Genomic DNA, 25,908 nt, shown 5'->3' with positions numbered 1-25,908 from the left:
GCCCTCCCGGCGCGGCCGCGGGAACCGGCGGCGGGTGCGGCCTGGAGGCCCCGCCCCCGCAAGCCGCCCAATCAGAGGAGGCGGGCGCGGCTCCGCACGCTCGCCGCTGGCCAATGAGGGCGCGCGGCGCGCTTGGCGGGCCGGTGGTTTGGCGGGAGCTGGCGCGGTGCGCGCGGGCCGTCCCGTTGCCATGCTGTGCCGCGCGCTGCTCCGCCGCGCCGCCGCCGCGCCCGCCCGTGAGTACCGCGCCTGCCGCCGCCACCACCGCGCCTTTCCGCACGCCCTCCCGTCCCCATCCAACCCCGGCCGCCTGCACAGCCGCGGCGGCCGCCTGGCGGCTGGTGGCGCCCGAGCCTGTGGTGTCTGAGGCGCTTACAGTCCCTCTGTCCCGTTGTAGGTCGGTCTTCAGCGCTTCCCCTGCAGCATCTCTTGGAGAGCTACCAGTGCAGCCGAGAAGATGACCACCTGTCTTACGGGGAAACGGGAATGCCGGTCCCTCCTTTCGGCTGCACCTTTTCTACAGGTAAAGTAACCTCCTGAAAGAACTTTTGTGGGGCCAGGGTATGGGCTCTATTGTCAGCAGTTTGTTGTTTTAAAGTGAGCTTACTTCTACAGTCTCCTTGCTCCAACACATGATGAACTTTGGATCGTGGTGCAGCTAGATACTGATGGGAAGTATTCCCTCAAAGGAGCAACTGTAAAGCATTTATTTTAGTGTCTCTTTGTTTCATCTCTGTGTGTTTCAAGGTATGTCCTCTTGGTGACAGTGTGAGGCTACATAGATGGAAAACTGGGCTTTGTTCAAAATACATGAAAGCTATAATAAGGTGGAGAACATTAGGTAGAAATCAGATGTCGATGAATGTCGCCAGGCAGTTACACGCGGCATTTCCCCATAATGGGGGAAAGGAGTAAGCAGTGAAGCTCCTGGATCTTAAGGGCAAAACATCTTCATTCGTTGTGCTCTAGTTTTGGCATGAGAATTTACCTTTCTCTAAGGTGGCTTCCTACTTTTCCAAGTCAGATCATAGAAAATGCTGGAGGCTGTAGATGATAGGTATTCTAGATACAGAAAAGTGTAACTGGAAAACTATTATAGCTGGTGAAAGAGATATTACCTCCAAGGTTGCTTCTGAAGCCATTTGATTGCCCATGTATAGTCATTCCTGAAGAGAGCATCTAGAAAAAATGCTTGCCGGTGTTTCTGTATTTTAACACTTAGGTTGCCATGTAAATGCTGTTTATTTCACAGCCTTATGTTTGCTGCATTCCCTATGTGAAGCAACTATGGCTTTCACAAAGAGCATGGGCATGATTTTGTATTAGCTACATCATATAATATGTTTCAATTTCTTTTCAGCCCCAAATTTGGAGCACATCCTGGCAGTTGCAAATGAAGAAGGGTTTGTTAGATTGTATGATACTGAAGCACAGACCACCAGCAAGCTCATCTTTAAAGGTAGGTGTTGTACAGAAGGTGATCTTCATTTGATGTGACTAGTGTGGGATTTGCTGGAATCAAAGAGAGTTTTTTGCAAGTCCTTAAAACATAAATTGTAGGCAGTACTTTATTCCTTCCACATAGTTGGCTGAGTCTTTACAAAGCAGCAGCATGAATGTGCTCTTAAGTCAGCAGTAGTAGATGAATTGTTCTGTGTTGTCTTTCATGCCTAAGGCAAACTGTTGACAAGATTTCTGATTTCAGTGTCTGATGTCATTTAGTCTTCTGCAAAATACCATGCTACAATGCACTGAACTAATCTTGGCTTTTGTTCTCTTGTTAGAATGGCGGGCTCACTCAAATGCTGTATTTGACCTTGCCTGGGTGCCAGGGGAGCACAGGATTGTAAGCAATCTTTTGCCATCTGACTTTTTTTTCAATGCTTTGGCAACTGTGTACAGAAAATGACTTAAGCTTTTTATTTTTCCCTCTGAAGGTCACTGCTTCAGGAGATCAGACAGCCAAGGTGTGGGATGTGAGAGCTGGAGAGCTTCTTGGCATATGCAAAGGTCACCAGTGTAGCCTCAAGTCAGTTGCTTTTTCTAGATTTGAGAAAGGTAAATGTTGATATTGCCTGTTGTCTGTTTTTCCCTTCTTTACCTCTGGCAAAGTACTTTAAGAGCTTAAAAAGGGCTTTGGAAACTGACAGGTACCAATAGCACAGGCCTGAGCAGTGACCCAGCCAGGAAAGTAAAACTGTCTAGTTGGAGCTTGCTGGTGTCCTGATGCTAAAATCTGCACATTTCTGATCTCAGCAAAGATGAGCTAGGATATCTGCTTCCATACCCAAGTGTGTGAATATGCTTTGCATAGGCTGGTTTCTGTAGTGGGAGTAAGAAAAGGGTAGCAAAAGTGAGGGAACAAGTCAAAAAGCATGGGAAAACATTGGCCTGAGTTTTATATTTCCAGGACTGGCATCCCAAGTGTCGGGATAGGAGAGCCAGAGGTACAGAGATGGCATTGTACTGCATTCAGTTAATTAAATAAATGCTTTTTGGAAGCTAATAAGACTTTTTTTCTCTCAGCTGTTTTCTGTACTGGAGGGAGAGATGGAAACATCATGGTTTGGGATACCAGGTGCAACAAGAAAGGTAAATAAACTTTCAGATATGTATCAGAAAAGCTTGGTATCTCATGTAAAAGGACTGCTCAGATGGGCTTGTTGGACTGATACTTTTGATTACAATGTAGGCAGCAAAGGATTCTCAGACAACCGTACTGCTTTAGGTACTGTTAGGGGATGGAATAGGTATCTCTGCTATCTATGTGTAATACATTTCTCCACTTTGCAGCAGTCCCAGATGTGCAGCATCAAGCCACAGGCTGGTTTGATAATTCCCTTTGTGTAGGTAAGGAGGTGAGACTGTACAGAATGCACCCCTGCTAGAGCAGTGCAAGAGCAGGTGAGATAAGAGAGATTGCTTAGGTCAGAGCCATCCAGAGGGGTGAGGAAAAGCTGGAAAGGCTCCTGCCAGAGTAGGAAGGAAGGCAGAAAGTGTAGAAACAAAGAGCTTGTGAGTGCTGGTGGCAACTGAATATATTGTGGGAACACCTACTATGAATATGATGTGAGCTCATTCTGCTCCTTTGTCTGTTTCCTGAAGTTTTTCCTTCTGCAGCCCCTTCCCCTGATGCTATTTCCCAGTTCCCTGCTCTGCCACAGCAGTTTCTTTACCTGAACATGTCTTGCTCTTCCATCTGTCTCAGGTCCCCTGGCTTTTCAAACATGCAAGTGAAGGAAAAGTTCACCGACTCCACATGATTGAAGTGGAAGGTGTGGGGGGAAAAAAAAGTAGGAAAGTTGCCTTACTCTAGTGAGGCGGTACATTTCATAAGGTAACAACAGAAGGCTGAACATGAAATTATAAAATAGAGTGGAAAAGCACTGGACATCTTCCAGTGAGGCGTTTCTGCTTGGAATGAGGTGGGTTGAACACTCCAGACCAGGATGCATGTGAAAAAAAGACCAAGGGGTAGCAATTTCCAAAGGCAGCCTGCCTAGATCAGTTTTAGTTTCATTGTCCATGCTACACTGACCTCTAGTTTTTTGCAGTATGTTCTTCTCACTGGTTTTGTATGTAATTAGTTTTTGTTTTCAGAATACAGTAATGATTTTAAAGGTTAACCTAAGCCACCTTTTAGGTCTAATCCCAAGCTGATGCCTGTTTTATTAAAGTGATAACAAAATTGCATGTAAACTACTAACTGAGATGTCTTTGATTTCTTTCAGATGGCTTTTACAGGCAGGTAAATCAAATCAGTGGAGCACACAATGTGGCTGACAAGCAGACTCCTTCCAAACCAAAGAAGAAGAGGCAGAACCTGAGAGGACTTGCTCCCTTGGTGGTGGGTGTCTGGGCAACAAACAAAATGTGTCTTCTGGGGACAGTGTTATTCACAGAATTCTTCCTAAGTAAATATAGTGAGAAATATGTGGCTTGTATGTGGTAAATGCTTCCATTTATCTTTGCAGAGATAGGGTTTTTTGTTGTCATTTTCAGTGGCTAATTTTAGACATTGTTTAGTTGCCTAACAACCCACGTGCCATGAAAGCCAACTTTGGGCAAATGCTATGTGAAAATACATGCTTTTTTTTTTTTTTTTCCTCCATCCCCATGGAGGAAAGGAGTGGCCAGCAGTCCGTTTTTGAGGGGAGAGATAGGGAGAGTTGTAAATTTTTTTTCTTTTTTTTTTACTCACTTAATTTGACCAGGCAAATTACTGCCTTACTGGAGTAAGACCTGATCATTTTTAATCTATTAAACTTTGGGATGAAGACAGCCCTCTTATCTGTGAGCTGAAAGATGTAATCTCAAACTGCTGCCCAAATACTTCTCTCAGTGGCAATTTCACTGGTGGGAGTGTTCAAAGCGTTGCTGTGTCCTAAATGACATCTGCTGTTTCTATGTTCTGCTGCCTGGCTAGGAGGAGGTTTTCCCTGCATTCACATGGCCTTGAACTAAGCAGCAAGATCTTGCTGACCTTAAAAGAAAATAAAGTTCTTTTTTCTTCTCTTTTTAAGGATTTCCAGCAGAGTGTAACAGTGGTGCTGCTTCAGGACGAGCATACTCTTATCTCTACAGGAGCTGTTGATGGGTAAGGAGGGAGGATGCCTGCTTTCCTATCTATTCTGTGTGCTCAATGGCATAAAATGTTTGGGAGATTTTTCTCTCTAAGATCACTCAGTGGCCAACAAGACCTAGAGTTACTGCTAGGTGGAATCAACAGCTACGCAGCCAGCTTGCATTGGCTTTACTTCCTTACTGGAGATTGCAGTACTGGACCAACTGTGATATGTGGTAAATGCTCATTTTAGTCTTAGCTGTGGGGCAGAATGAGAGCAATTCTTCCCTCTCTCTATTCTCACAGACCTATGATACCACACATAGACAGACTATTGTTAGACAGCCTTTATGGATGTGAGTGGGTGGTCAGGGCCTGGATATGTGTAGGCATGCTTGAGAAAATGTTGCTTTGAGTTACAAAAGATGCATTCTCTTAGGTGCCAGATCCCTTGCAGCATCTTGGAGCTTGAGCAAACTGTCTTATTGATCAGCATGGAAATGATCCTCTTGGACTTGATTCTTTAGCAGGTTCCATGTGGTCAGAGCCTTTCTGAGGCAAATAGGATTGACTGTCCTGCCTATGGTTCACGACAGAGACTTGCTCCCAAAGAGCAAGTAAAAAAATTGGAAGACTTAATTTTTAAAACGACAAACTAAAACTACTTGTTGGAAGTATAAATGCATCCATGTATTTCCTTTTACTAGTTGAAGGAAGTTGGCTTCTAGGCTCTTGTTCAGTCTTGTGTTAGTTACAGAAGGCAGTGCTGCCTCCTCACCTATGGCCAGCAGAGCGATGTCTGGCTTTCAGCACGGCTCTGCTCTGCTCCTGCTCAGCTGTAGTCCCCTTAGCACTGGATACTCCTCAGTCATGAGCAGCCTGATTTCTGTGCTCTTGAAAGGCTTTATCAGCATGGAAGGGGAAATGAGGGAAGCTGAAGACCCTGGTGCTTTTCTATTGCAGCGTGATCAAGGTGTGGGACTTGCGCAGGAACTACGCCGCCTTCCGCCAGGACCCGCTGCCCGTCCGCTCCTTCTGCTACCCTGGGACCAGCACTCGCAGGCTTGGTGAGCACTGCACATGGGTTTGGTACAGTGTAGAGAGAATTTAAGAAGTACTGTCTGTGACATTTCTTATCTCTATAGCCAATTGTTGATCAGACTGGCAAACTCTGCAGGGTATCTTGATTGCCAATATCAAATTTTCAAGCTGAAGAGTGAACATGCCTGACTTTATATGATAAAAACATGCAGAAGCTTCAGCGGTGCATTTTCATAAACAGTGAGAGGAACAGTAGAGATCTTGATGAGGAATTTAGCTAGTCATTTTGATACATGAGTAAAATTCAGATTGAACTTTCTTTGCATTGTCTCTTGCAAAGACAATAGACAGGACTGGGTTTTTATATTATCACCTCTTGACACTTATCAAAAACTATAGCACACTTGTTCATGTTTCTCTCTCTTCTTTTTATCTTTAATGCCTTACAATGCTGTGATGCAGCACAGTAATTCCTGATGATTTGTCTGATCAATGTGGTAATGGTCAGTGTCACTCCCAAGGAGGTAGTTGTGAAATAATTTGCCTGCAGGGAAAGATTTTTCTTGAACCTGAATCACTAGCAAATCAGAGAATGGCTTGTACTATCAAAGCATGAGCATCTTTATTTTTGGTCTTTGTTTCTACAATTGGTTGTTCCTGTTATCTGTTTGAAACTACCAAATAAATCACTTTCCTGTTCTGAAGGGGCAATTCCTTTCTAAATCCTTTCTCTGAATCCTCATGGGAAAATGTAGATGTTATTCTAGAAACATTTCTTCTTCAGCAAATGCTCTGTCAAACATAAAAACTTTACCATGACAATCTCATACATGTTCCAGATCCTTTCCAAATTTCTTTCTCTGGGCATTTCTTTGAGAATATCTCTTTTCCAAATTTTTTTCTTCTGAAGAACTTCTCTCTTTCTCTGTAGGATATTCTAGCCTGGTTTTGGATTCCACTGGTGCTAATCTGTTTGCTAACTGCACTGATGACAGTATCTACATGTTCAATATGACAAGTTTAAGGACCACTCCAGGTAAGCTTGATATCTGTGGAAATAGCTGCCAAAATGATAGATGTTACAGAGCCTAGAGAGGCAAGTGTGTCCCTCTGACAGAGAGACAGGGACCAATTTCAAAGCTTAAAGGAAACCTATTCCATGCTCTTATCTCTAAAGCTATGCAGAACAGATCCACATTTTATGCTAAGTCATCCACATGAAATTAATAGCAGATACAGGTTCACCCAGACAGAGACTGATGGTAGTTTGCATGTTAGCTCCAGTTATCCAGTGAGGAATGGCTGCTATCCAGCCTAAAGCAAGTTTGAATCCTCTGCTTACTGGAAGTCACTGGTTTGTCAGACTTATAGATATGAATCCACTGAAAGTGATCACCTGAGAACTTCAGTTATTTCAAGGTGTCTTTTCAGTTTAACTTATCCCACCGTTTCTGGAAGAAAGGATCCCCAGCATATTGAGGTGCTTCATCCTTTTGGATTCCTTCAGCTCTGCAGCCATGACCTTTACATGCACAAGACGGCCCTGAGCCTTTGGTGCACGAAGCTGCTTTGCCATAGGCCGGTGGCAAAACTTGTTAGATGCATTCCAGCCAGACACATAATTTATTTTCCATCGCCTTTTCTCAGTCTCTCAGTTAACTGAAATGAAATGAACCATGTGTCCTTCTGTCTGCTCTTCAGGAAGGCAGTCTGGTGGCTGGGAATGCTTCCAGAGTGGATAAGTGCTGCTAGGCGTAAATATTAATAGCTTGGTTGTTGAGGTTAACCCCGGGTGCCGCCGCTGGCCGCTCTGTGGGGATGGGCTGTCTGTCCTGTCCCTCAGGGGAGCAGGCTCTGGCCAGTGCAGCCCTCGGCCTCCTCATGGAGCTCTTGCCTTGTGTGTGCAGCCATGTGCAGCTGGATGGAGCTCCTGTGCAGCCAAGGCGAGCAGCCCTGTGCTGCAGCTGGATGGAGCTCCCGTGCTGCCCCGTGCTGCAGCTGGATGGAGCTCCCGTGCTGCTTGCTCCTCGGAGCAGCTCCCACAGAGGGCAGCGCCCTCCCGCCCTCGGGCCGCCCTCAGCTGAGGGCAGCGCCCGCCCACCCTTGGGGCTGCAGCTGCTGCCGTGCAGCACTAAGGCAGCTCCAGTTCACCAGGAAATCCTCCTGTAACAGCACTTGCTGCCTGCTTCAGGAAGGGATTCGCTGTCTGATGGCCACTGCACTGCGAGAGCTGCGGGCAAAAAAAATCAAAGGGGTCTTGCAACTCTTCAAAGGCCACTGAAGGCGGCCTCGTGTCCTCTTGGTCTGTGGGTTGTTTCCTCTGTGAGAGCCACTGCTGAAACAGGGCTGGAGGAGAGGGAGCCAGCCCAGCCTGGGCTACCCAGGGAAAGCTGTGCTTTGTGCCCCATGAGAGGACAGGACGTGGTGCAGCCAAGCGCTCCAGATCACGCTTGACTCTCCTGCCAGTGGAGGCCATTGCGGTAGGGCCCTGTCAGCCATTTGGGGTGATGGTCTCAGGCCTTTAGCAAACACTACTGAGGCTTTAAATACAGGAGAGTATGACTGATGAAATATGGGTTTTATAGATGAAATAAAGCTGCTGGCAGCAGGAGGAAGGAGCATCCAGTGCTTTTGTTGCCACCTGTGTGGAAGAAGGCTCCTGCTGCGAGACTGCTCATGTTGGTGGAGCGGCACTGGTGATGGCGGCTGAGGGAGGAGGAGACGGGGAGCCTGAACCAGAGGAGTGGGGCAGCCCAGGTGAGGGCTGAGCCTGCTTGTCATACAGGTCAAGGTAGAGCTTTAATGAAACTGCCATTGGTTTGTTTGGGAAGCCTGAAGGGCTCCAGTTGAATAATAAAAACTTCCTGCTGCCAGAGCCCCAGAGCAAGGGAGCAGTGCAACCACTTTCTCCAAAGGATATGTGGCTAGGCAGGAAAAGCCTGTAAGATCAGCCTTCCTTGCACAACTGACTCCAGGGCTGTGCATTGAGTAGGACTTTTACTGATTATTGTATTTTATTTTCTCTTCACAGTGGCAGTTTTCAGTGGACACCAGAATTCAACCTTTTACATCAAATCCAGCACCAGCCCAGATGACCAGTTCCTGGTCAGTGGCTCGAGTGACTGCAATGCCTACATCTGGAAGGTGAGGCAATGAGGACAGCTGCTTTTGCTTTTCATGTTCACATAGAATGCTCCTGCTTCCCAGTCCTACCCAAAGCAGCATGGGGCTAGCTCCTGGCATGTTGTGCCTGGAGTGTGTATGTTGCTGTCAAGGCTTTGTGTAATTGTTTAATGTAAAACAGAGCTAACTTCCTGCCATCAGTACATCTCTCATCACTGCTGCTTATTGCAAATTGCTGTTCTTAATCTGGTTTTAATGGGCATTAAAATCCTCTTTCAGTCCTGTTGATTCAGGCAGCTATGACAAGTAGACAGACAGTTCTCGGTTCATAGTTAGCAGTGGAGCACATTAGCAGAAACCTAAAAGTTTAATTGTTTTAAAGCGCACACTTTCCCTCCACCTCTCCCTTTTCCAGCTCCTGCTTCAGACATAGCTTTTTCTCATGCTTAATTTACAGTAGTTAAAGCCTTTGTGTTACAGCAAGGGCTCACCAGAGCCTTCAGCAAAATTCCAAAGCACTGTCTGACAGCTGAGGGCCTTCATCACCTAACATCTTGCAGTGACGTGTAGGAAATGCAAATGTCACCAAGATAGTAGCAGGCACCTCAGAATAAGGCATGCTTCAAGTTCTGTTCTTCATGTTCCTCATATGGGAGCAGAGTGGACTTACTGAAGTAGAATAGACAGAAACCACAGGTGACTGCCTATTACAGTTTTGGGATCGTTTTTAGGGAGTGTTGACTTGTGCACCCATTTCACAACAAGTCTGAAAGTAAAATACAAGCCTCTCAGAGGAGAGGGTCAGCCTGCTGAGCTTGTGGTTTGAGCACGTCACCTCTTTATTTTGGAGAACACTTGGAAGCAGCTGGGTTGCTCACTCAGTGGAGGCAGGAGTGTGGTAGCAGGATTACTGTGCCAAGTGGTGTAATTTTAACCTTCCTCGTGTTCTGTGCAAATTCAGCAAAAATGCCTGTGTGAACTTGAGTTGCACATTCTGCATTCATGTGTTTTGATACTCTCTTGGGACACAGGCTGGGACTCAGTTGAGAGTATTCAAGAATGTCATTATATCTCAAAATGTAAGCATTTGCGCACGTTTAAAATGCATTCATGTATGGAAGGCTTCAGTTGCTATCACATATGAGTGACAGATCATATTGCATATTTATAAAATAAATCATCAGATGATTACTTTTTATTTTAATACCACAGTCATATTAGAAAGTGGGACTTCAGTGCATTTGTCTCTTTCAAGATCTGTTGTATTCAGAGGCTTCTTCATTTAAATGTTGACAGATCTGACTCTGAAACATGTATCTTTTCATGGCATGAGGACTTACTATGCTGTGAAGTAGTTGATGCATGAGTAGTTAACAGGTAATGTTATAAGGACCTTAATGAAGAGCTCTTTCTGTATCTAGAGAGGAATGAAATGCAGAGGAAGACCTTTTCCACTTAGATGATTTCTTTGAGAAACTTTTGACACAGTGCTCAGTTTGTGTTTGAATGAGAAGCACTGTGGATAGAAGTTATTGCTGACAAGGATGAGGTTTCAGTCTATTTTCATATACAAGTCACTTCCAGGCAATAAACACTTCATTTGTTGTGTTTGGTTGGGTTTTTTTTAAACTAGAAGTTCATCAATTGATGAACTCTCACTCCTGAACGACCATAAGATTATACAGGCTGAAGAGTAGTGAGGTTTTTCTTCACAAAGATGTTACCTATCTGAGGTACCTTCCTGGTAATAAAACAGTACCATTTGTAGATTTGTGCTTCCATTGTTCTCTCAATCCTTTGATGTGTATCACTCCCAGGAAACCATATCAGGTTACACTTTGGTGTGTCCCAGCCCTGGAATGGAGATGCTTCTGTATCATGGTGCACAAAGCCATAGACACCATTGTAGGCTGCATCTTGGAAATGGATCTAACAGCTGTTTCCAGTGAGGAGAGTAACTAAAAAAAGTCTCATTTCCTAGGTTTCTCTTTTTAACCTTACCACAATAGGCCTCACTTCCCCAACAATATCCTGTCAATTCAGGCACAAAAAGCAGTCTGTGCTGGGGCTAATTCTGACTTAACATGCAGACTGCCTGACAGTCTTCTGCCAAACACATGGACACAGCCATAACTCTGCACTCTTCTTCACTTCACAGGAATAGTATAGTTCCTTTAATTTACTCTGCTGTAGTGTAAAACCACCAGGTCCTAGAAAGAGTAATTCCCTTCCTCTGCTTTCCTTCCAGCCATCAGTGGCTACTGGACCACTGTTTTGGCTGCTATGAATGTAAAATAGCAAGACTGTTATTAACTGTAAGTGAAGGTGTTCTCTCCACCAAGATCTCCTGTTTATTCCCTAAAACAGGGATTTTATTTCCATTGCATGTTTTGGCAATGAAGGGAATGCTCTGACCAAGGCATTTAGTGGATATTTAGTCAAGTGATTGCCTCTGTCATGCCAGGGAAAAAGGGGTCCTGTTAATATGAACCCGTTTGTATCAAAACAACTTAAGTTCTGAAGCTGCAGTTTTGCAGGCTGTTGTAGATGATCTGCAAGAGAAAAATGTTGGTAAATCAAAAGCCTCCCCCAAAGTCTTGCATCTTCCTTTGAAACCTATATGTAACATCCACTCCTTTTCCCAGACAGTGCAGGATCTGTTCATTCCCTTAGTCATTTATGCAAATCCCCTTGATAAATCTCCCTTATAATGTCACATCAATGATGGTGACTCACAGCTCCAGAAAGGATTGCCTGCTGAAAGCAAGGGAGCTGGAGTCAAAGATAAGTAGCAGTACTGTAGACCAGGAGAAAGATTTTTATGAAGAGTGTGAGAGAAATGGAGGTCAGTTGAATGGATGTGAGTGATTGAGAGAGCTTTCCTATGAACTCTTAAGAGGGTCTCTGGTCCAGCTGAAGGAGAAGGAACAGGCACTTGGCAGTTGCACAAATGCCAGTTCTGAAGCCAGTGGAGGTTCATCTATGGGATTTTGTTGGTAGTGGTTTCACTTTTTTAGTAAACCATTGACCTGTGACTGGGACATTGGTAAAATAGCAGCAAAATACATTTGCCTAACCTGATTTAAAATATGAGCCTCCCAACATCTTACCTGGAACAAGTAGAGATATTTAAAATGCTTGTGTCATGTTTTGGGCTGTCAACACTGGAGGACAGAATTCCTGTGTGTAGCAGGAATTGAACAAGTGTTTCCATGAATTGCTGCTTAGGAGTTCCTCAGCTGCTGCCTCATGATGACAGGCTGAGAGCATTTCGTACGGGACAGATGGGAAGTATCCATATGCTTCACAGGTGGGATATGAGATTTTTCTTGGAGATGTATATTAGGCTGTGTGCCTTCTGACTGTTTGCCTGTTTTTCTGTGGAATTTTTAAGGTTTCTGAGCCCAGCCTTCCTCCACGGGTACTCCTTGGTCACTCTCAGGAAGTTACCTCCATTGCTTGGTGTCCTTCAGACTTCACTAAGGTTTGTCTTCTGCAAAATGGTTTTTACTGGGAAACAATAGATGTGATGTGACAACATTTGCTTTTCAAAATGACAGCAGCATTTGTTGTTTTGGAGGAAGTTTCCAGTCAATCGGTTCTAAAATGTTCATTTAGGAGACAGTAATCCAACCTTGTCATATTAGCACAATGTATCAGAACCTTTTTATTATTTTCAGATAATTTAGGCTAATTGAGAAATCCTAAGAAATTGCAGATCAGTAAAGACCTGTCCTGATGAGAGCTTGATACTACCTATAAGAGACAAGACAGTGAAATAATTTAATCAGGGCTTTAATAAGACAAAGGCTTGTTTTCTTCCTTTCTCTCTGACCATTAATACATCTGCTAGTCTTGTATAGAGTGGCAAGAAGTTTTGAATGCCCTTTAAAAACATATGGACTCTTTTCACTGTGACCTCTTTTCAAAATCTGAGCTGATCTCTTTTTATGACAAAAAGAGCCTCCAGTGAAATTGGGTCAGTAGTTATGCACCAGGTGTCACTAAAAGAAAAACAACTGCAGTAGGAAGTTGGTTCAAATGTTTGGCCTAGCTCAAAACTAGAAATAACCCTGAAAAATCTTGAGCAGTGTCCTAACAATAGCCAGTGTTTTCTTCCGCCCCGCAATGTTAAAGAAGTCAGCTTCTTTCCCTAGCTTCCATTGCAGCACCAGGGCTTCACAAAAGCATTACAGTGTAGGAGGGTGGGAGTCTTGCAGGGAAACATCAAGAGTTGTTCTCGTTGTGCAAGATGCACAATATGACAAGTGACATTTCAGATTAAATCTGTGATCTAGAGGTAGCCCAGCATCCTGATCATGATGTGTTGGAAATGCAGACCAGTTCAGCCTTGCTATTTCTTCCCTGTGTTACTGACACAGGGAAGAAATAGCAGCCATTGTTCAGATGCCAAAGCATGAGGAAAAGTGGAAAATACGGAGCTAAGACAGGTCAGGAAGCTGCTTGATGTGATTTGAGAAGCAAGGTTGCTTTTGGTAGGGACAACATTGGTGTGACAAAAGTCAGAATAGAGACACTTGCCCCATTCTGATTGCTATGAACTTTCACCACAGCATTTCATTTTTCTTTCTACTGATTGACTCCCTGCTTAGTCACCAGCTAATCTGCCTAAGATAGCCATAAAGTGGGGGTTAGATGGGTGCTGCTCCTTTGGTCAGGATTCCAGAGATCTTTTTGGAGCACGTGGTGCTGCAGCAGGGCTCTAGAGCTGTGTTCCTGGCAGAGTTGGGTTCTCTGCCAGGTACTGCTGACATCTGACTCTGAAGAGATAGCACAGCTCATGCAGCAGCCATCCAATGTCACCTTCTCAATGTGCTGCAAATGTTTGTCCCCAAGCAGAAGATGTCCTCAGCAAAAGAGGCAGATTAAGATGCAGGTGCACAAAGGATTGTGGCTGCTTTTGTCTACTGAGGGTTTGAAATCCCAAAGTGTGCCATGCCCTGAGCAGAGCAGTGTCTCTCACATAGCCATGTGAAGCAAATGATTGGTGGTGACTGAGATTTCTAGAGCAGAAAGACATGGATGCAGCAGCCTTGCCTGCTGTAAAACAAATACTGCTGCCTGGTGCCGTAATGAAACAGAGTTGGGTTATTTTCACTCTTTAATGGTCAATCTTGTGCCCCTTCAGCCAAGCTTCTCCATCATTCATACTGGTGTGGTGTGTTGGATGAAACTGTTCCAGTTCACTCAGCCAGTGATCCATAGGATGTGCCCTGGTCACTCTAACACACCAATTTATACTTAGATTGCCACATGCTCTGATGACAACACTGTGAGGATTTGGCGATTACAACGTTGTCCTGAGGAAGAGAAATCAGTATCCAGGAAAGCCAGCCTGGTGGGCTGGGTGACTCAGAAGAAACCAGAAGAACAACAGGGAGCAGGTAAGGCCCCTGAGCTGACATATCTTGCTCTGCAACACAGCTGCTGAATTTTGTCTCTTCTCTCTACCAACAAAAGCCTTTGGCTTGTTGGTACAGAGGTTTTTCTCATATTAGGCAGTTACTCATATAGCCAGACAAGCACTTCTACTTGTAAATACTTCTGCCATCAACAGGACAAGCTGGCTGAAGTACTTTACAAGTATGGCAAAGTCTGTATGGCCAGACTGCAAAGCAGATATTTATTGACACAGCTTGTTGGGTCAGATCTTGTCTTATTGACACAGATCTTCAGTGGGTTTTGGCACTGTTTGATAATTGAACAGCCTAAGGAGTTGTCACTGTAGCAAGAACTCACCTTTTTTTTTTTTCATTTTCCTATCAAATACTAACCAAGAGCTGTAGAATCATATGCTTTTTCTAGTTTGGTAGTTTACCCAGCAAAGGGCTGATAGCACATGTAGAGCCTTGGAACTCCGACCTGTTTGCTTCTGCCCATAGTTGAACTGTGCACAGAGTTATTTCTCAGGTGCAGTTATCAGTATTGTCTCTCTTTCTTCATCTTCAGTCAGTGGTACTGACCATATACAGCCAAATGAAATGCTGTGTAGTGAAAGTACTTCAAAAAACCATGTAGACAATTGTGATGATTGTAATGTCCCAGAATTAATCATCTATTCATGTGTTAAGTCTAGCAAACAAATGCAGTACCTTTCTACAAAGCCTGGGCACTCAGACAAGTTGTGCAGCATGCTCTGAGCTAGCAAGCAGATCTGGGCTCTGTAGAGAAGGGAGTCACTAAGCAGGTGGGAGCCTAGAGCAGAAAAAAGGAACCCTGATCATAATTTTAACTTTGATTTGTCTGTAACCTGCATTTTGTTGCAGTAAAGTAGGTGAAAGGAGAAGTGCCTTCCCCCCAGAGTAAAGTAAGATGAGCTTCTCTGTAGAGTAGCTCTGAAACTAAGAATACAATAGCTTCCCAGCAGCTGCTGCTGTGACTTCCTGCATTCCACCTATCTTTTTGAGCCACCCTCCAAATGAATTTCATCTTGGCTAGCACAAATAAAGGCTGAAGGTCTCCAAATCCCACTAATGGGATAACATTACCTCTAACCTTTTGCCAGCGAGTAACAAGTCTAGCAGGAAGTTTGCAGGACAATAGGAGGGAGAGTGCCAGGATCACTACATAGCTGATAATTGTTTTGTGTGTGCAAAATTGTTTTGTGTGTGCAAATTGTTTTGTTTTTTGAGCCTCCTCAGAGAGGGCTCAAAAATATCTTCGTGTCCTAGTGCCAGAGAAACAGAAGTAAGCATAGGTTTCGACCAAAAACATGAGATCTAAAGTATCTTGTACACTAAGACTTTACAAGTCAGGTTTGGCAATAATACCAGAAAAAATTACTTATTTCTCCCTGCTCTTGCTGCATTAAAGTAACACAGGAGGGAAAAGGAAGTACACAGACACTGCAAACACAAGAGCAGGCTTCCTGCTGACCTTGGCTCTTGAACACAAAACATGTGCTGGTAGAATATAGGAGTTATCTGCAGAGACTAATTCAGGGCTGGCAAGCAGAGGACTATTTCAGACCTGCTGGGATGAATCTAGGTAGCTCCCCACCCATTTCTGACAAACAAACTAGGAGATTGAGGTTGTGTATTGATTGTTGACCTATTTCATCAAGTGCAGCAACCAGAGTTTCCTCTTTGGCAATTACTTTTGTGGTTTCTTTAAGTTGTACTACTTTCTGTGTGGTTTTGTGTAGCCAAATTTCTGGAGCAGGCCTGTGCATGGACAATTTGTGAGTCTTAAATCTGGAGATTGATAATATCAATCTAGAAGATTTGTGGCAGAGAAGCTAGGAAACATCCAAAATAACTTGCTTTAGTGTGATGCAGGTTGACTGCAGGTATTTGCAGTATTTGTACCATGTGCAGTGGCAGCATAAATGGAAACAGCTTCAAACTGGCTTGGTAGAAACCTGAATAATGTGTGGAGTCTTAGTAAAAAAAAAGCCTGATCTTCATATTCTTTATCTCAAATTTTGTTTGCTTCTTGCCATGACACTCATCCTACTCCCAGGATAACTCTTTTTCCATTATTCAGTGTGTCCACAGCATAACTTTCAGGCCAGTTTGGGATTCAAAGTGCTCATACCCAACTAGTCTATTTCTGCTGAATGAATTTGTAGGAATCATTATGGATCAAGAGTTGCTGAGCTTGCTGTTTTCTTCCCCTCTAGGAGCTTAGATTTTTGAGTGCAACTAATTTCCCAGCTGAGTTATTATTGTCTTGTAAGTGCTCATTAAACCAAAGATTAGGAGAAGAAATCTTGGCAGTTATTTGCATAGCCCAGATTGAAGCAAGTTGTTATGAAGTAGCATTCTTTATCAGGAAAGGAGCCTTTAACTCTGTTCTTTGTGTTGAAGTTATTTGTAGTGGGATTCTTTAATATGGGATCTTATTCAATTTTGCTCTGATGCAGCAGTACTTGTATTTTGGATACTAGTTAGATAATACAGTGAAAGGATAAGAAGAGTTTTAGTATGATATATAACCAAGCCTGTAGGTGCTCACTCAACATATTGTTTGTGAGAGAGCCCAGCACTGTAAAGAAACTGGCAGGTTGTTCACACTAGACTTCTCATTGTTCTAATGAAGTGCTTTATAGGGCAGTGCTAGTGCTCAGAGTGGAGAGTTTGGATTAAACCCCTGGTATGCACAAAAATTTTAGTGCTTTTGTGCCCAGCAGTGGAAGTGCACAGAGGACCTTAAGGCACTACCCCATTTAATTGCATCACCACGAGTTAGGTGAATAAGAAAGTCTTGGATTTGCTGGGAATGTCCCAATGAAGGCAGGAATGATGAATCTGACTCCATGTTCTCAGAAGGCTAATTTATTACTTTATAAGACTATATTATATTAAAGAATACTATACTTAACTGTACTAAAGAATACAGAAAGGATATTTACTAAATGCTAAAAGGATAATAATGAAAACTTATGACTCTCTCCAGAGTCCCGACAAGCTTGGCCCTGATTGGCCAAAGAATCAAAACAACTCACGCCGGAACCCACTGAAACAAATCACCTGTGGGTAAACAATCTCCAAACACATTCCACATGAGCAAAACAGAGGAGAAGCAAATGAGAAAATAATTGTTTTCCTTTTCTCTGAGGCTTCTCAGCTTCCCAGGAGAAAAATCCTGGAGGAAGGAATTTTTTCAGAGAATGTGAATGGCATAAGAAAGCAGGCATCTTACAAACCTACTAATGTGCTCCCTGTGGGAGGGGGCTGGAGATAAAAACATTTGAAAAAATAACAATAACACTCTCTAATATTGCTGCAGACTGAGATCCTTGCTGTGTATGATTCCCACTGTTAGTTAGTGAGGTCCTTATGTCCCTGCCTATGACTGATGTTTTCTGAGTGTTCAAAATTTCTCATTTTCAAGCAGGGGCATTTATATCTTGGCTAGTGAGCTCAGAAGCCAGTGTGAAATACCTGATTGGGAATCATTTGTTGAGAGATTTTATTTCCTTTAGAATTAAGTCCTTGTTCAGCAGGTGAAGAATTTCTCAAGCTTCCCTGGGTGTGGTAAATAACTACTGTCTCCATTCTGATACAACATTGCAGAAAGTCTGCCAGCAAAAAGACAAGAGAATGAAAGCATGTTCTTCACTAAACAAAATCTTTAAAATGTGCAGCCAGTAACACCTGACCAGGAGCAATATTCACATGCTAGGGCACCACAGTGTAAGGCTTCCTTGGTACTGTAATTAGCCGTGGGACCTGCTTGCAGTACCTTTGTCCATCAGCTCCGCTATGGAGCTGTTAAAGAGGCAGGGCAGGTGGGGACCAGCCTTTTTGCCAGGCAGTTGTCTGGAAATGCAAAATCCAAAGCTCCAGCAAGGCTAGATACACTTTGAAGATCCAAGATTTGTTTTTGTCTGGTTTTTTTGGCTGTAGCTCATGTAAGAGCACTCACTACCAAAGGGATAGATGTCAGACATTACACAAATGTACTGCATTATGCTTATCAGAGGGTTTTATACAACTTCTTAGTTCAAAAGGGTATATCTGACCCACAGGGTCAGCACTGATTCATCTGGTTGGAAGGAAGGAGTTTTTTTTAAAAAGACTGTCCTTGATTTGTTGTTCTGTGTTCCTCATCAGACTACTTATTTCTCCCCTCCCAGGGCCAGCAGCCAGCCCACAAAGCACTCCTGCCAAGGCCCTGAGAGCAGGCAGTGTGTGCATTTCCTCACCACGGCCTGCTGCCTGTGCTCCCACCCACTGTGGAGACCTCCCGCTGCCCAGCAGCACTCCCACCGCTGCTCTCAAAACCCCGACTGCCACAGCCTCCACCCCAGCCAAGCCACCTGCAGCCAGCCCCTGTGTGTCCCCCAAACTCATCCCTTCCTCCAGAATGTCCATCAAACACTGGGTTACAAGGACTCCCTGCTCTTCTCCTCCAGAAGTGGAGAAAAAGGCTCCTTCTCCTAGAAAAGCCCTGGCAGAAGTCACCCAAGTCACCCAGGGCCTCCTGGAATCTGCTTGTCCTCCTCAAGTCCCACACTCCCAGTTTGAAAAGCGTGCCAAGAGAAGGCTTGACTGCAGCGAGGAGGCTGATGTGGGGCAGAAGTGTCTGCAGGGCTGTAGCTGTGTGACTGAGCTGGACCATGCAGCTAAGAAATCCAAGCTGAATTTATGTCACTTGGTTCCAGACCAAAAAGCTTCTGATGAAGATTCTCTCAGCCTGGTTGACTTGTGTAGCGACCATGAAGGCTCCAGCCACAGCCCAAAAGAGCCTTCCCTTTCTGGAAGCCATATTAATCCATCAGGCATTCAAACTTCCCCCCATCTTTTCAGATCTCCACGTGGGAAAGACACAGAGGTAGTAGATAAAGAGAACAGTTCTCCTGAAAGAAAAAATTGGTTGTCTGCTCTGGGAGAGAAGTTACGGACTGGCAGAGCTGGCAGCCAGAGCACATCAAACAGTCCCCTGTCATCCTGCAGCCCTGGTGCCAAGAGACAGGAGTCTGTGGCAGTGGCCACTTCACCAAAAACTGTAAGTAGGGCAGCCAACAACATCCTCATGAAATAAATTCTCCCTAGCTGCCATTCTCCCTTTGTTTGTTCCCTCCTGCTCAGGCACAAAGAATTATCTGATCCCTTTGACTATGGACAAAAGGGTGATTTCTGGCCTAATAAGCTGGATACATTAATGCTGTTATCTGCTAATCCTCCCATGCAGGATCAGAATTTTTATGATGGGCCTTTCATTTTCAAGGGACTTAAGGCACACAGGAGCTCAGAGATCCTTGCAGCTCCCAGGTGGATGTTAGAAGGATGTAGCCATCTTAAATGCAGCTCTACTCTGAGAGGCACAATAATGCCAACAGCTTTCCTGGCAGATCTCCTGTTTATGTGTTCACCATCATATCTGCCTGTTTATGTTACTGGAAAGCCACTTAAACATTGGAAGAAAGGGCTAAATTCTCTTCCAGCTCAGGTAGCAAAAGAATTTGTTACCCATGTTAAAACTGTGGGTCATTAAATAATGCCTTAAGTTCCTTCACTGGAAAACTAGAAGAAAACAAGAAGTGTGCAAGAGTGAGACGGCAGGATTTGACCTACATCATCCTACTTTTGGTGTACAGGAGAGCTGGGACAGAGCTCATCCTACAATCTGAAATTAAAGTTAAGCTTATAAAGCAGCTAAAAATGTTGGCATGAGGGCTTAACTAGGAAATTACAATTACATTTTTTAAAACAAACCAAACTTGACTTGTCCCTGAAATTGGATTCCCAAGTCCTCCAGTGTCTTTGAGTCTCATTTCGGTAAGTGTTAGGTAAATTTCCAGTCATCAAATTTTAGTTGTACTCTTGAATATCTGATGCTAAAAGTTGTTGCCATCATTGAGGCTTATCTCATTTCTTACCTGATTTCATCCCTTCCAACACTTCTATCAGATATGACCTGGCAAACCACCATTCCTGAAGTTATTCATAGCAGCTGGACTCTTCATGTTGTGGTGGTACCAAGAAACCTTGGTTATAGGAAACCTACAACTACTTGTGACTACTTGTGCTTTATGCTGTACATGTTTAAACACAAGACAGAGAGATTTGCCCTGGAGAGAGATTACTATAGAACAATTACCTTTCCTGCCCAGTATGCCCTGATTCAGATTTTGGGATGCTCCTGTGTTCTCATAGCCTTAGGAGATGCCAGGAATAGCCAAGAGCATTCAGTGAATTTGCTGTATCTTGGAAATCTGCAGTCTCTTACCTGCTGTAGGGAAGCTGAAACTGCAGCTGGAGTGCATCTCTCATGGCAGTGGGACAACCCTAGGTTTTAGACAGTATTTCCTGTAGATAGGAAGCCTCTTACCTTTGAGACAGATTGCAGTAAGGAACCTTTCATTTACTCTCTTAGTTGAGGAGCTGAGCAAACTGGAGCAATGATGGAGGGGAGACTTAGGAGATTCCTGCAGCATATGAGCTGTTCACCTAAAAGTGTTTCATGCTAATTTTGGTTTTATTTCTTGCTAGGTTGCAGCGACTTCAGTTTCCATGAGGAAGATCTGCACATACTTCCACAGAAAGCCACAGAACGACTGAAACAGCGTGTGGCACTTGCACCTGAGGGATGTTGACACCAGGGTATCAAGACCAGATTTAACAATGCCAACAACAATGCACCAGGATTACACAATTTGTTGTCAGACCTTCAGAGACTTGAGGTTTTAGTCTTCCCATTTTTAAAGTTGTTATCAGTTGAAGTGAGCTGAGTGTGTAAAATCTACACAATACTCACTCATGGTCTCTTTCTGACTTAGGGTATGTATTTTTTTATAGACAAAGTATTTTTTACGTGGCAACTGTTCTAGTCCAAAGACAGACACAGCTCTGCTGTGGATTGTTGACAGGCACATATACCTTGTCAGTTTATGTTACTAATCTGCTGTTCAAACTGCTACTGCTTAAGAGTAGTGTGTAAATCATTACACTTTCCTGAAAAGTAAGTGTTGGAATGTATGTACAGAAATTTACTGAGCCTCTTCATGCTGACTGGCATTTCTACAGTATTCCTCTAGTACTGCAATGACTTCCTGCTTCCAGCAGGGAAGTTAGCAATGTGTTAAATCTAAAAACCTTTTAAGTAGCCCACATCCATCTGATGGTGGCTATGGTGTAAGAAGAGACAAAGTTTTAATCAAGTACATAATGCCTGTACTCCCCTTGCTATCCCCCTTCTTCTCCCACCATGAAAACTGCTGTATTTACCTACTTAGCTGCCTCTTGAACCAGCAGCACTACAGCTCTTAAGACCAAAAATTTATCTCTTTACTGAAATAAAATACTGGCAAGGTGTGTTCAAAGAATTAGTTTGATCTATCCTAAACAGACATCCCTTAACAGCCCATTGCCAGTCAGCTCTTACAGGTTCAGCTTGTAGCAAAGCATAAGTAACTGCTTATAACATAACCTTCATAACAGTTTTATAATACAGTAGTTACAAAATAATACCTTGTAAATTGTGGAAGAGGCAACTGACATTTTAGAAAGCACTTGAGAGCATTTAAATATTAATATTAGAGGCTTTGCCATTGTAAGTTGTCCCCATTGGTGATAGAACAAGGTCACTGAAGTGAGATCACTGGCTAATGACACTAATTCCTCAGTCATGCTTTCCCCAGAATCTTTTAGTAGAAGACCCCTATCTTATGTTGGAGCATTTACTCTGTTTTCTAGTGTAACCATTCCCATGAATTTCAAAACCAATCAAGTCCTTTGAATCCTTATTATGTTTTTCCACTGCAGAAGAATTGAGGTATATGAAGGGGATATGATCCCACTAACTTATGTTTTCTATCTTAAATTTTTACCTCTACTTTACAGTAACATTGGAAAGCATGGTAGCTGAAAGGGATTAGAAGGAAACAAGCTGGTTTGTATTTTATGTGGTAGATTGTATTTTGCAAGGAAATAAATTACTTGAGAGAAAATTGCTTTTGTAAAAGGTCTGTTACAGCTACGAAGCAAAAGGAAATGTGTAATGTGCTTTTTTTAAAAAAAGAAAAGTAGTTACTATCATGTTGCATCTTTTAGCATGAGCTCTTGGCCAGGACCAGGCCAGGACAGATTTCTCTTGTTTCCTGAATTACAGGCCATCATCCTATGAATGCTTCAGGCATTTTTTTTTTAATAGTCCTTCTTTTAAAAAATGGATTTTTAAAAAGTGACTACCTGAATAGATCTAGTATCTTAGGCAAAACAGGAATATAAAAAAGTCTGCTAGTTTAATTTTAACCTACTTCTGGATATTGAAGTAGATGGAAGTAGTAGAAACATAACCTAAAATAAGTAGGTTTGGGATTTAATTCTGTCTTAATTTTAATTATTATAGCAACTTTGTGGAGTACAACCTGCCTTGCTTCAACTAGATTTTCAAGCAGGATTCCTCCATGCAGTTTGTAAAAAACATTGCAGAGTAAAGAGATCTGAACCCTATTGAAGTACATGAGAGTCGTCAGAGACTTCAGCTACAGGATTTTGTGTTTCTCCACTCTTCCATAGTATTTTCCTCCTCCAGAAATGTTCTGCACCCAAACCACCATGTCCTGTATCTTATAAATGTCTACCTAGAGAGGATATACAGTAATGGCTTACCTCTTGGATGAATAATATTCCATGGGCATGTGAGACTTTCTTCTTTTAGAAGATACTTGTTTAGTGGAATGACTTGTTTTATGGACCACCAGGCATTTATTTCTTCATCTGAACGTGGTGTCAACGTGGTTCAGAGTCTAGGAGAATGAACTGGTATGTCCAACTGCCTTGACCTTATTGTGATGAAAACAAAATTGCAAAACCACGGAAAAATTGCTGATACAAATCATATGTGAGCAAGCTATACCTCCAAGTTTTCTTTCCTTCTAAAGGATTTACAGAAACTCTGACCATCATGTTTTATAATCAAATTAAGCCTTTTAAGATATTATTCCCAAATCCTATATATGTATGTAGGTCCCAGCTTATGTATCCTACAGGTTTTTCCAGGCAGATGATAGTGATTCCTGATGTCCTGTCTCTGTCCTCAGTGTTTACCCTCTGACTGCCAAGTGGGATTTGGGAGTGACCACAGCAGTTTCTGATGGTGCTATATCCAACAGTTTTTGCTGCTGTTCTGTTGGAAGCTGTGCCTCTCCTGCTCAGCTCTGAGCACCCAACCAGTTTGGATTTAGGGCAGCTTGACAGTGACTGGGGCTTACCAACCCTGCTGGGCAAAACTGAGCAGGCACTCCCAGGATCTGTGCAGATGCATGGTCAGCAAGCCTGGGCAAGCATTTCTGCTGGGAACAGCACTCACTTAAGAGTCCCCTGGGGAAGCTAACTGCCAAGAAAACCTAAAATTTAATTGCCTTAGTTCCCTGCCTCAGCAGATAGTTACGGACCAAAACCGTGGAGGGGACAGACATGAGCCTGTGGGGACTACATTGCCACCAAGGGGACTGTGCTGTCCAACTACCTCTTGATGTGTAGTGTTGGCTTCTAGTAGAGTTCAGCTTCTTGTTGGTCAGGGGGTGCTTGAGTCTTCCTCTGGCATGGTTGTTTCTGCAGCCACTGAACATGGCTGAAATCTCCAGTATGGTCCATCTTACCTTTGAGTGTCCATCTTGTAACCTGCCTACTCAGGTGGGAGAAAAACGCACCATCATGGCATTGAAAAATGTTCTAGTTGCTCTCTGCATGTGGTATATAATTTCTTAAGATGTTTTGCTCAGAAATAGATGTTTTTCAGCCAGGGATTTGGCAAAAGCATTTGGTAGCTGGGTATTCTAGGGTTTATGTGTAATTCTTCTGAAGAGGGTCCTCAAGGTCAAATATTAAACATTTTCCATCACCAATATTTATTTTCCAGTAAATGGGAAATGGTGTTCATCTTCAGGTCCCCTACAATCAAATTGCATTCTTTCCCTCCTGAAGCTGACCTAAACAGTTTTCCAAGTGGAAATTATCACTCTGTTTCTCTTCACAGAACTCAGAACCCAGTGGTTCACATTTTTCCCTCTCTGATTTATGTATGGCTCAGACTACAAGAAATAAAATACATTGTGCTACTATGCAGCATCCATGTGTTGTCCTTCAAAGAGTAGCTTTACCCATAATGAACTGCTCTTCATCTGCACTGCACAAAATGTCAACTACAATGCAAAGCATGGGTGAGGAGAAAGCAAACATGAAAGAGTCCATATGTAATTTCTTCTAAAATTACTCATACATTTTGTGTCAGTTGTTTTATAGAATAATGCATTGTTGCTATGAGGACAGTGCAAACCCAGAAGAGAAAAAGCAAAATTGCAGGCGAAGATAACCTTTAAATTTTAAGCCTCAGTCTGAATTACATATTTTTCTAATCAGAATGGCTAACTTTCCATCTTAATTGGTGCATTATGGAAAAATTCCAGGGACTAAAAGTACAGCAGGAAGACACATTACTCTAGTCTTGTGCAGCTAGACAAAGACTCAAAAATCAGAAAGCATTATGTACAATGAAGTCTGAATACCCCACCCTAATTTTTCAATGTAGTATTTTTAACTGCTGTATCTACAACAATTCTTATTTTTGAAGTTGTTCAGTCTTGATTTAAATGCTTTGCATTATTGCAGGTCTGTTACAGTTGTACATAAATTGTTCTAGAGTTGAGATATTGTGAAAAGACTGACTTACTGAATTTGTTCAGCTTTGTCTTTTGCCTGTTAGCTCTGGTTAGTCACTTTTTAGTCTGGGTTACAGATATTTATACTACATTAGATCTTTAATTTGTAGAAAGCCCAAACATAAGACAACCACCACTGGTTCTCCTCTTTCATGAGCTAAAGAGATTCTACATACAAAACCCAAAACAGCCAAGGAAGTTCTTCATTCCTCCCATTAAAGAGCCACAGTAGTCGCTCCACTTACATTAACACCAAAGCCACTCTCTGTCTTGTCTTCACTCAGATTTATGGTTTACTTCTTGCCTGAAGAATGACTGAATCCTTTGGCAAAGCATCTTCAACCACCCACTTCTGTGCCATCCTTGGATTTTTCGTTTGGGTCATAAATTATGTAACTCCCTGGTTGCCTCATAAGTGCTCTCACGTTGTATTGTGAGTGTGGCAGAGGAGGAGATGGGCACAAACCCAAGCAGCAAAGACAAGGCTGACCTCGGAGAGCTGATCATTCTTACATCCACGTGCCTCTAACTGTGACGAACCTGTTTTGGTTAGGGTTTTATCCCTCTACTTGTAACATCATTATGATAAAAATACCAGCTTATTCTCCTATTCCTGTTCTTGCCAAAGGTGTTAAGTATCCAAAAACCAGACTACTGATTGTGTGACTGTAAAGCCAGCTCCAGCAACTGCAAGGTAGGCTGTGTTGACAGGAATTTAGCAGATATTGTCAGAGTGTATTACTGAATTATTCAGTGTCGCCATTATTTTTGTTCTGCTGCTTTTCATGGATTCACTGACAGAGAAGTGATAGTTTGTATACTGAGATCAAGAGATCCCTTGGATTCTTGAAAACAACCTGTGACTGACATAACTGCAATGAGTTCTTGTTTGCTTGAATGGAATTATTTGCTGCAGGTAGCTGACAGCGGGGTGGGGGGGGTGCTGTCAATGTGAAAATTGAAAGTGTTACATCATGAGGAATTGGCTGTTTGTACACATCCAGCTGTTTGAAGAAGCAGGACTGGAAGAGTGATAAAGACAAAGCTG

The 25,908-nt window shown here is 43.1% G+C and overlaps 1 protein-coding gene across 1 annotated transcript; it reads left to right on the top strand.

Annotated features, from left to right (window-relative positions):
• The first annotated feature begins 165 nt into the window (after positions 1-165).
• On the top strand, positions 166-24,263 carry DTL (denticleless E3 ubiquitin protein ligase homolog). Its single transcript, XM_009096460.3, has 15 exons — positions 166-236; positions 398-523; positions 1,361-1,459; positions 1,785-1,846; positions 1,938-2,058; positions 2,527-2,592; positions 3,732-3,847; positions 4,524-4,597; positions 5,528-5,631; positions 6,537-6,641; positions 8,637-8,749; positions 12,123-12,212; positions 13,995-14,133; positions 18,330-19,201; positions 20,689-24,263. The coding sequence occupies exons 1-15, from the start codon at positions 191-193 to the stop codon at positions 20,755-20,757; spliced, it is 2,202 nt and encodes a 733-aa protein (XP_009094708.2). The 5' UTR covers positions 166-190; the 3' UTR covers positions 20,758-24,263.
• The last annotated feature ends 1,645 nt before the right edge of the window (positions 24,264-25,908 follow it).

The sequence above is a fragment of the Serinus canaria genome, chromosome 3 (assembly GCF_022539315.1).
Source record: "Serinus canaria isolate serCan28SL12 chromosome 3, serCan2020, whole genome shotgun sequence".
Lineage (NCBI taxonomy): Eukaryota > Metazoa > Chordata > Aves > Passeriformes > Fringillidae > Serinus > Serinus canaria.
Note: the sequence above shows the minus strand (reverse complement) of the source record. Positions and strands in the feature narration are given on the sequence as shown.

Coding starts and splice junctions, on each gene's coding strand:
- DTL (XM_009096460.3), top strand. CDS start 191: ATGCTGTGCCGCGCGCTGCTCCGCCGCGCCGCCGCCGCGCCCGCCC. Junction 1,847..1,937: donor TGCCAGGGGAGCACAGGATT/GTAAGCAATCTT, acceptor TTCCCTCTGAAG/GTCACTGCTTCAGGAGATCA. Junction 4,598..5,527: donor TCTACAGGAGCTGTTGATGG/GTAAGGAGGGAG, acceptor TTTCTATTGCAG/CGTGATCAAGGTGTGGGACT.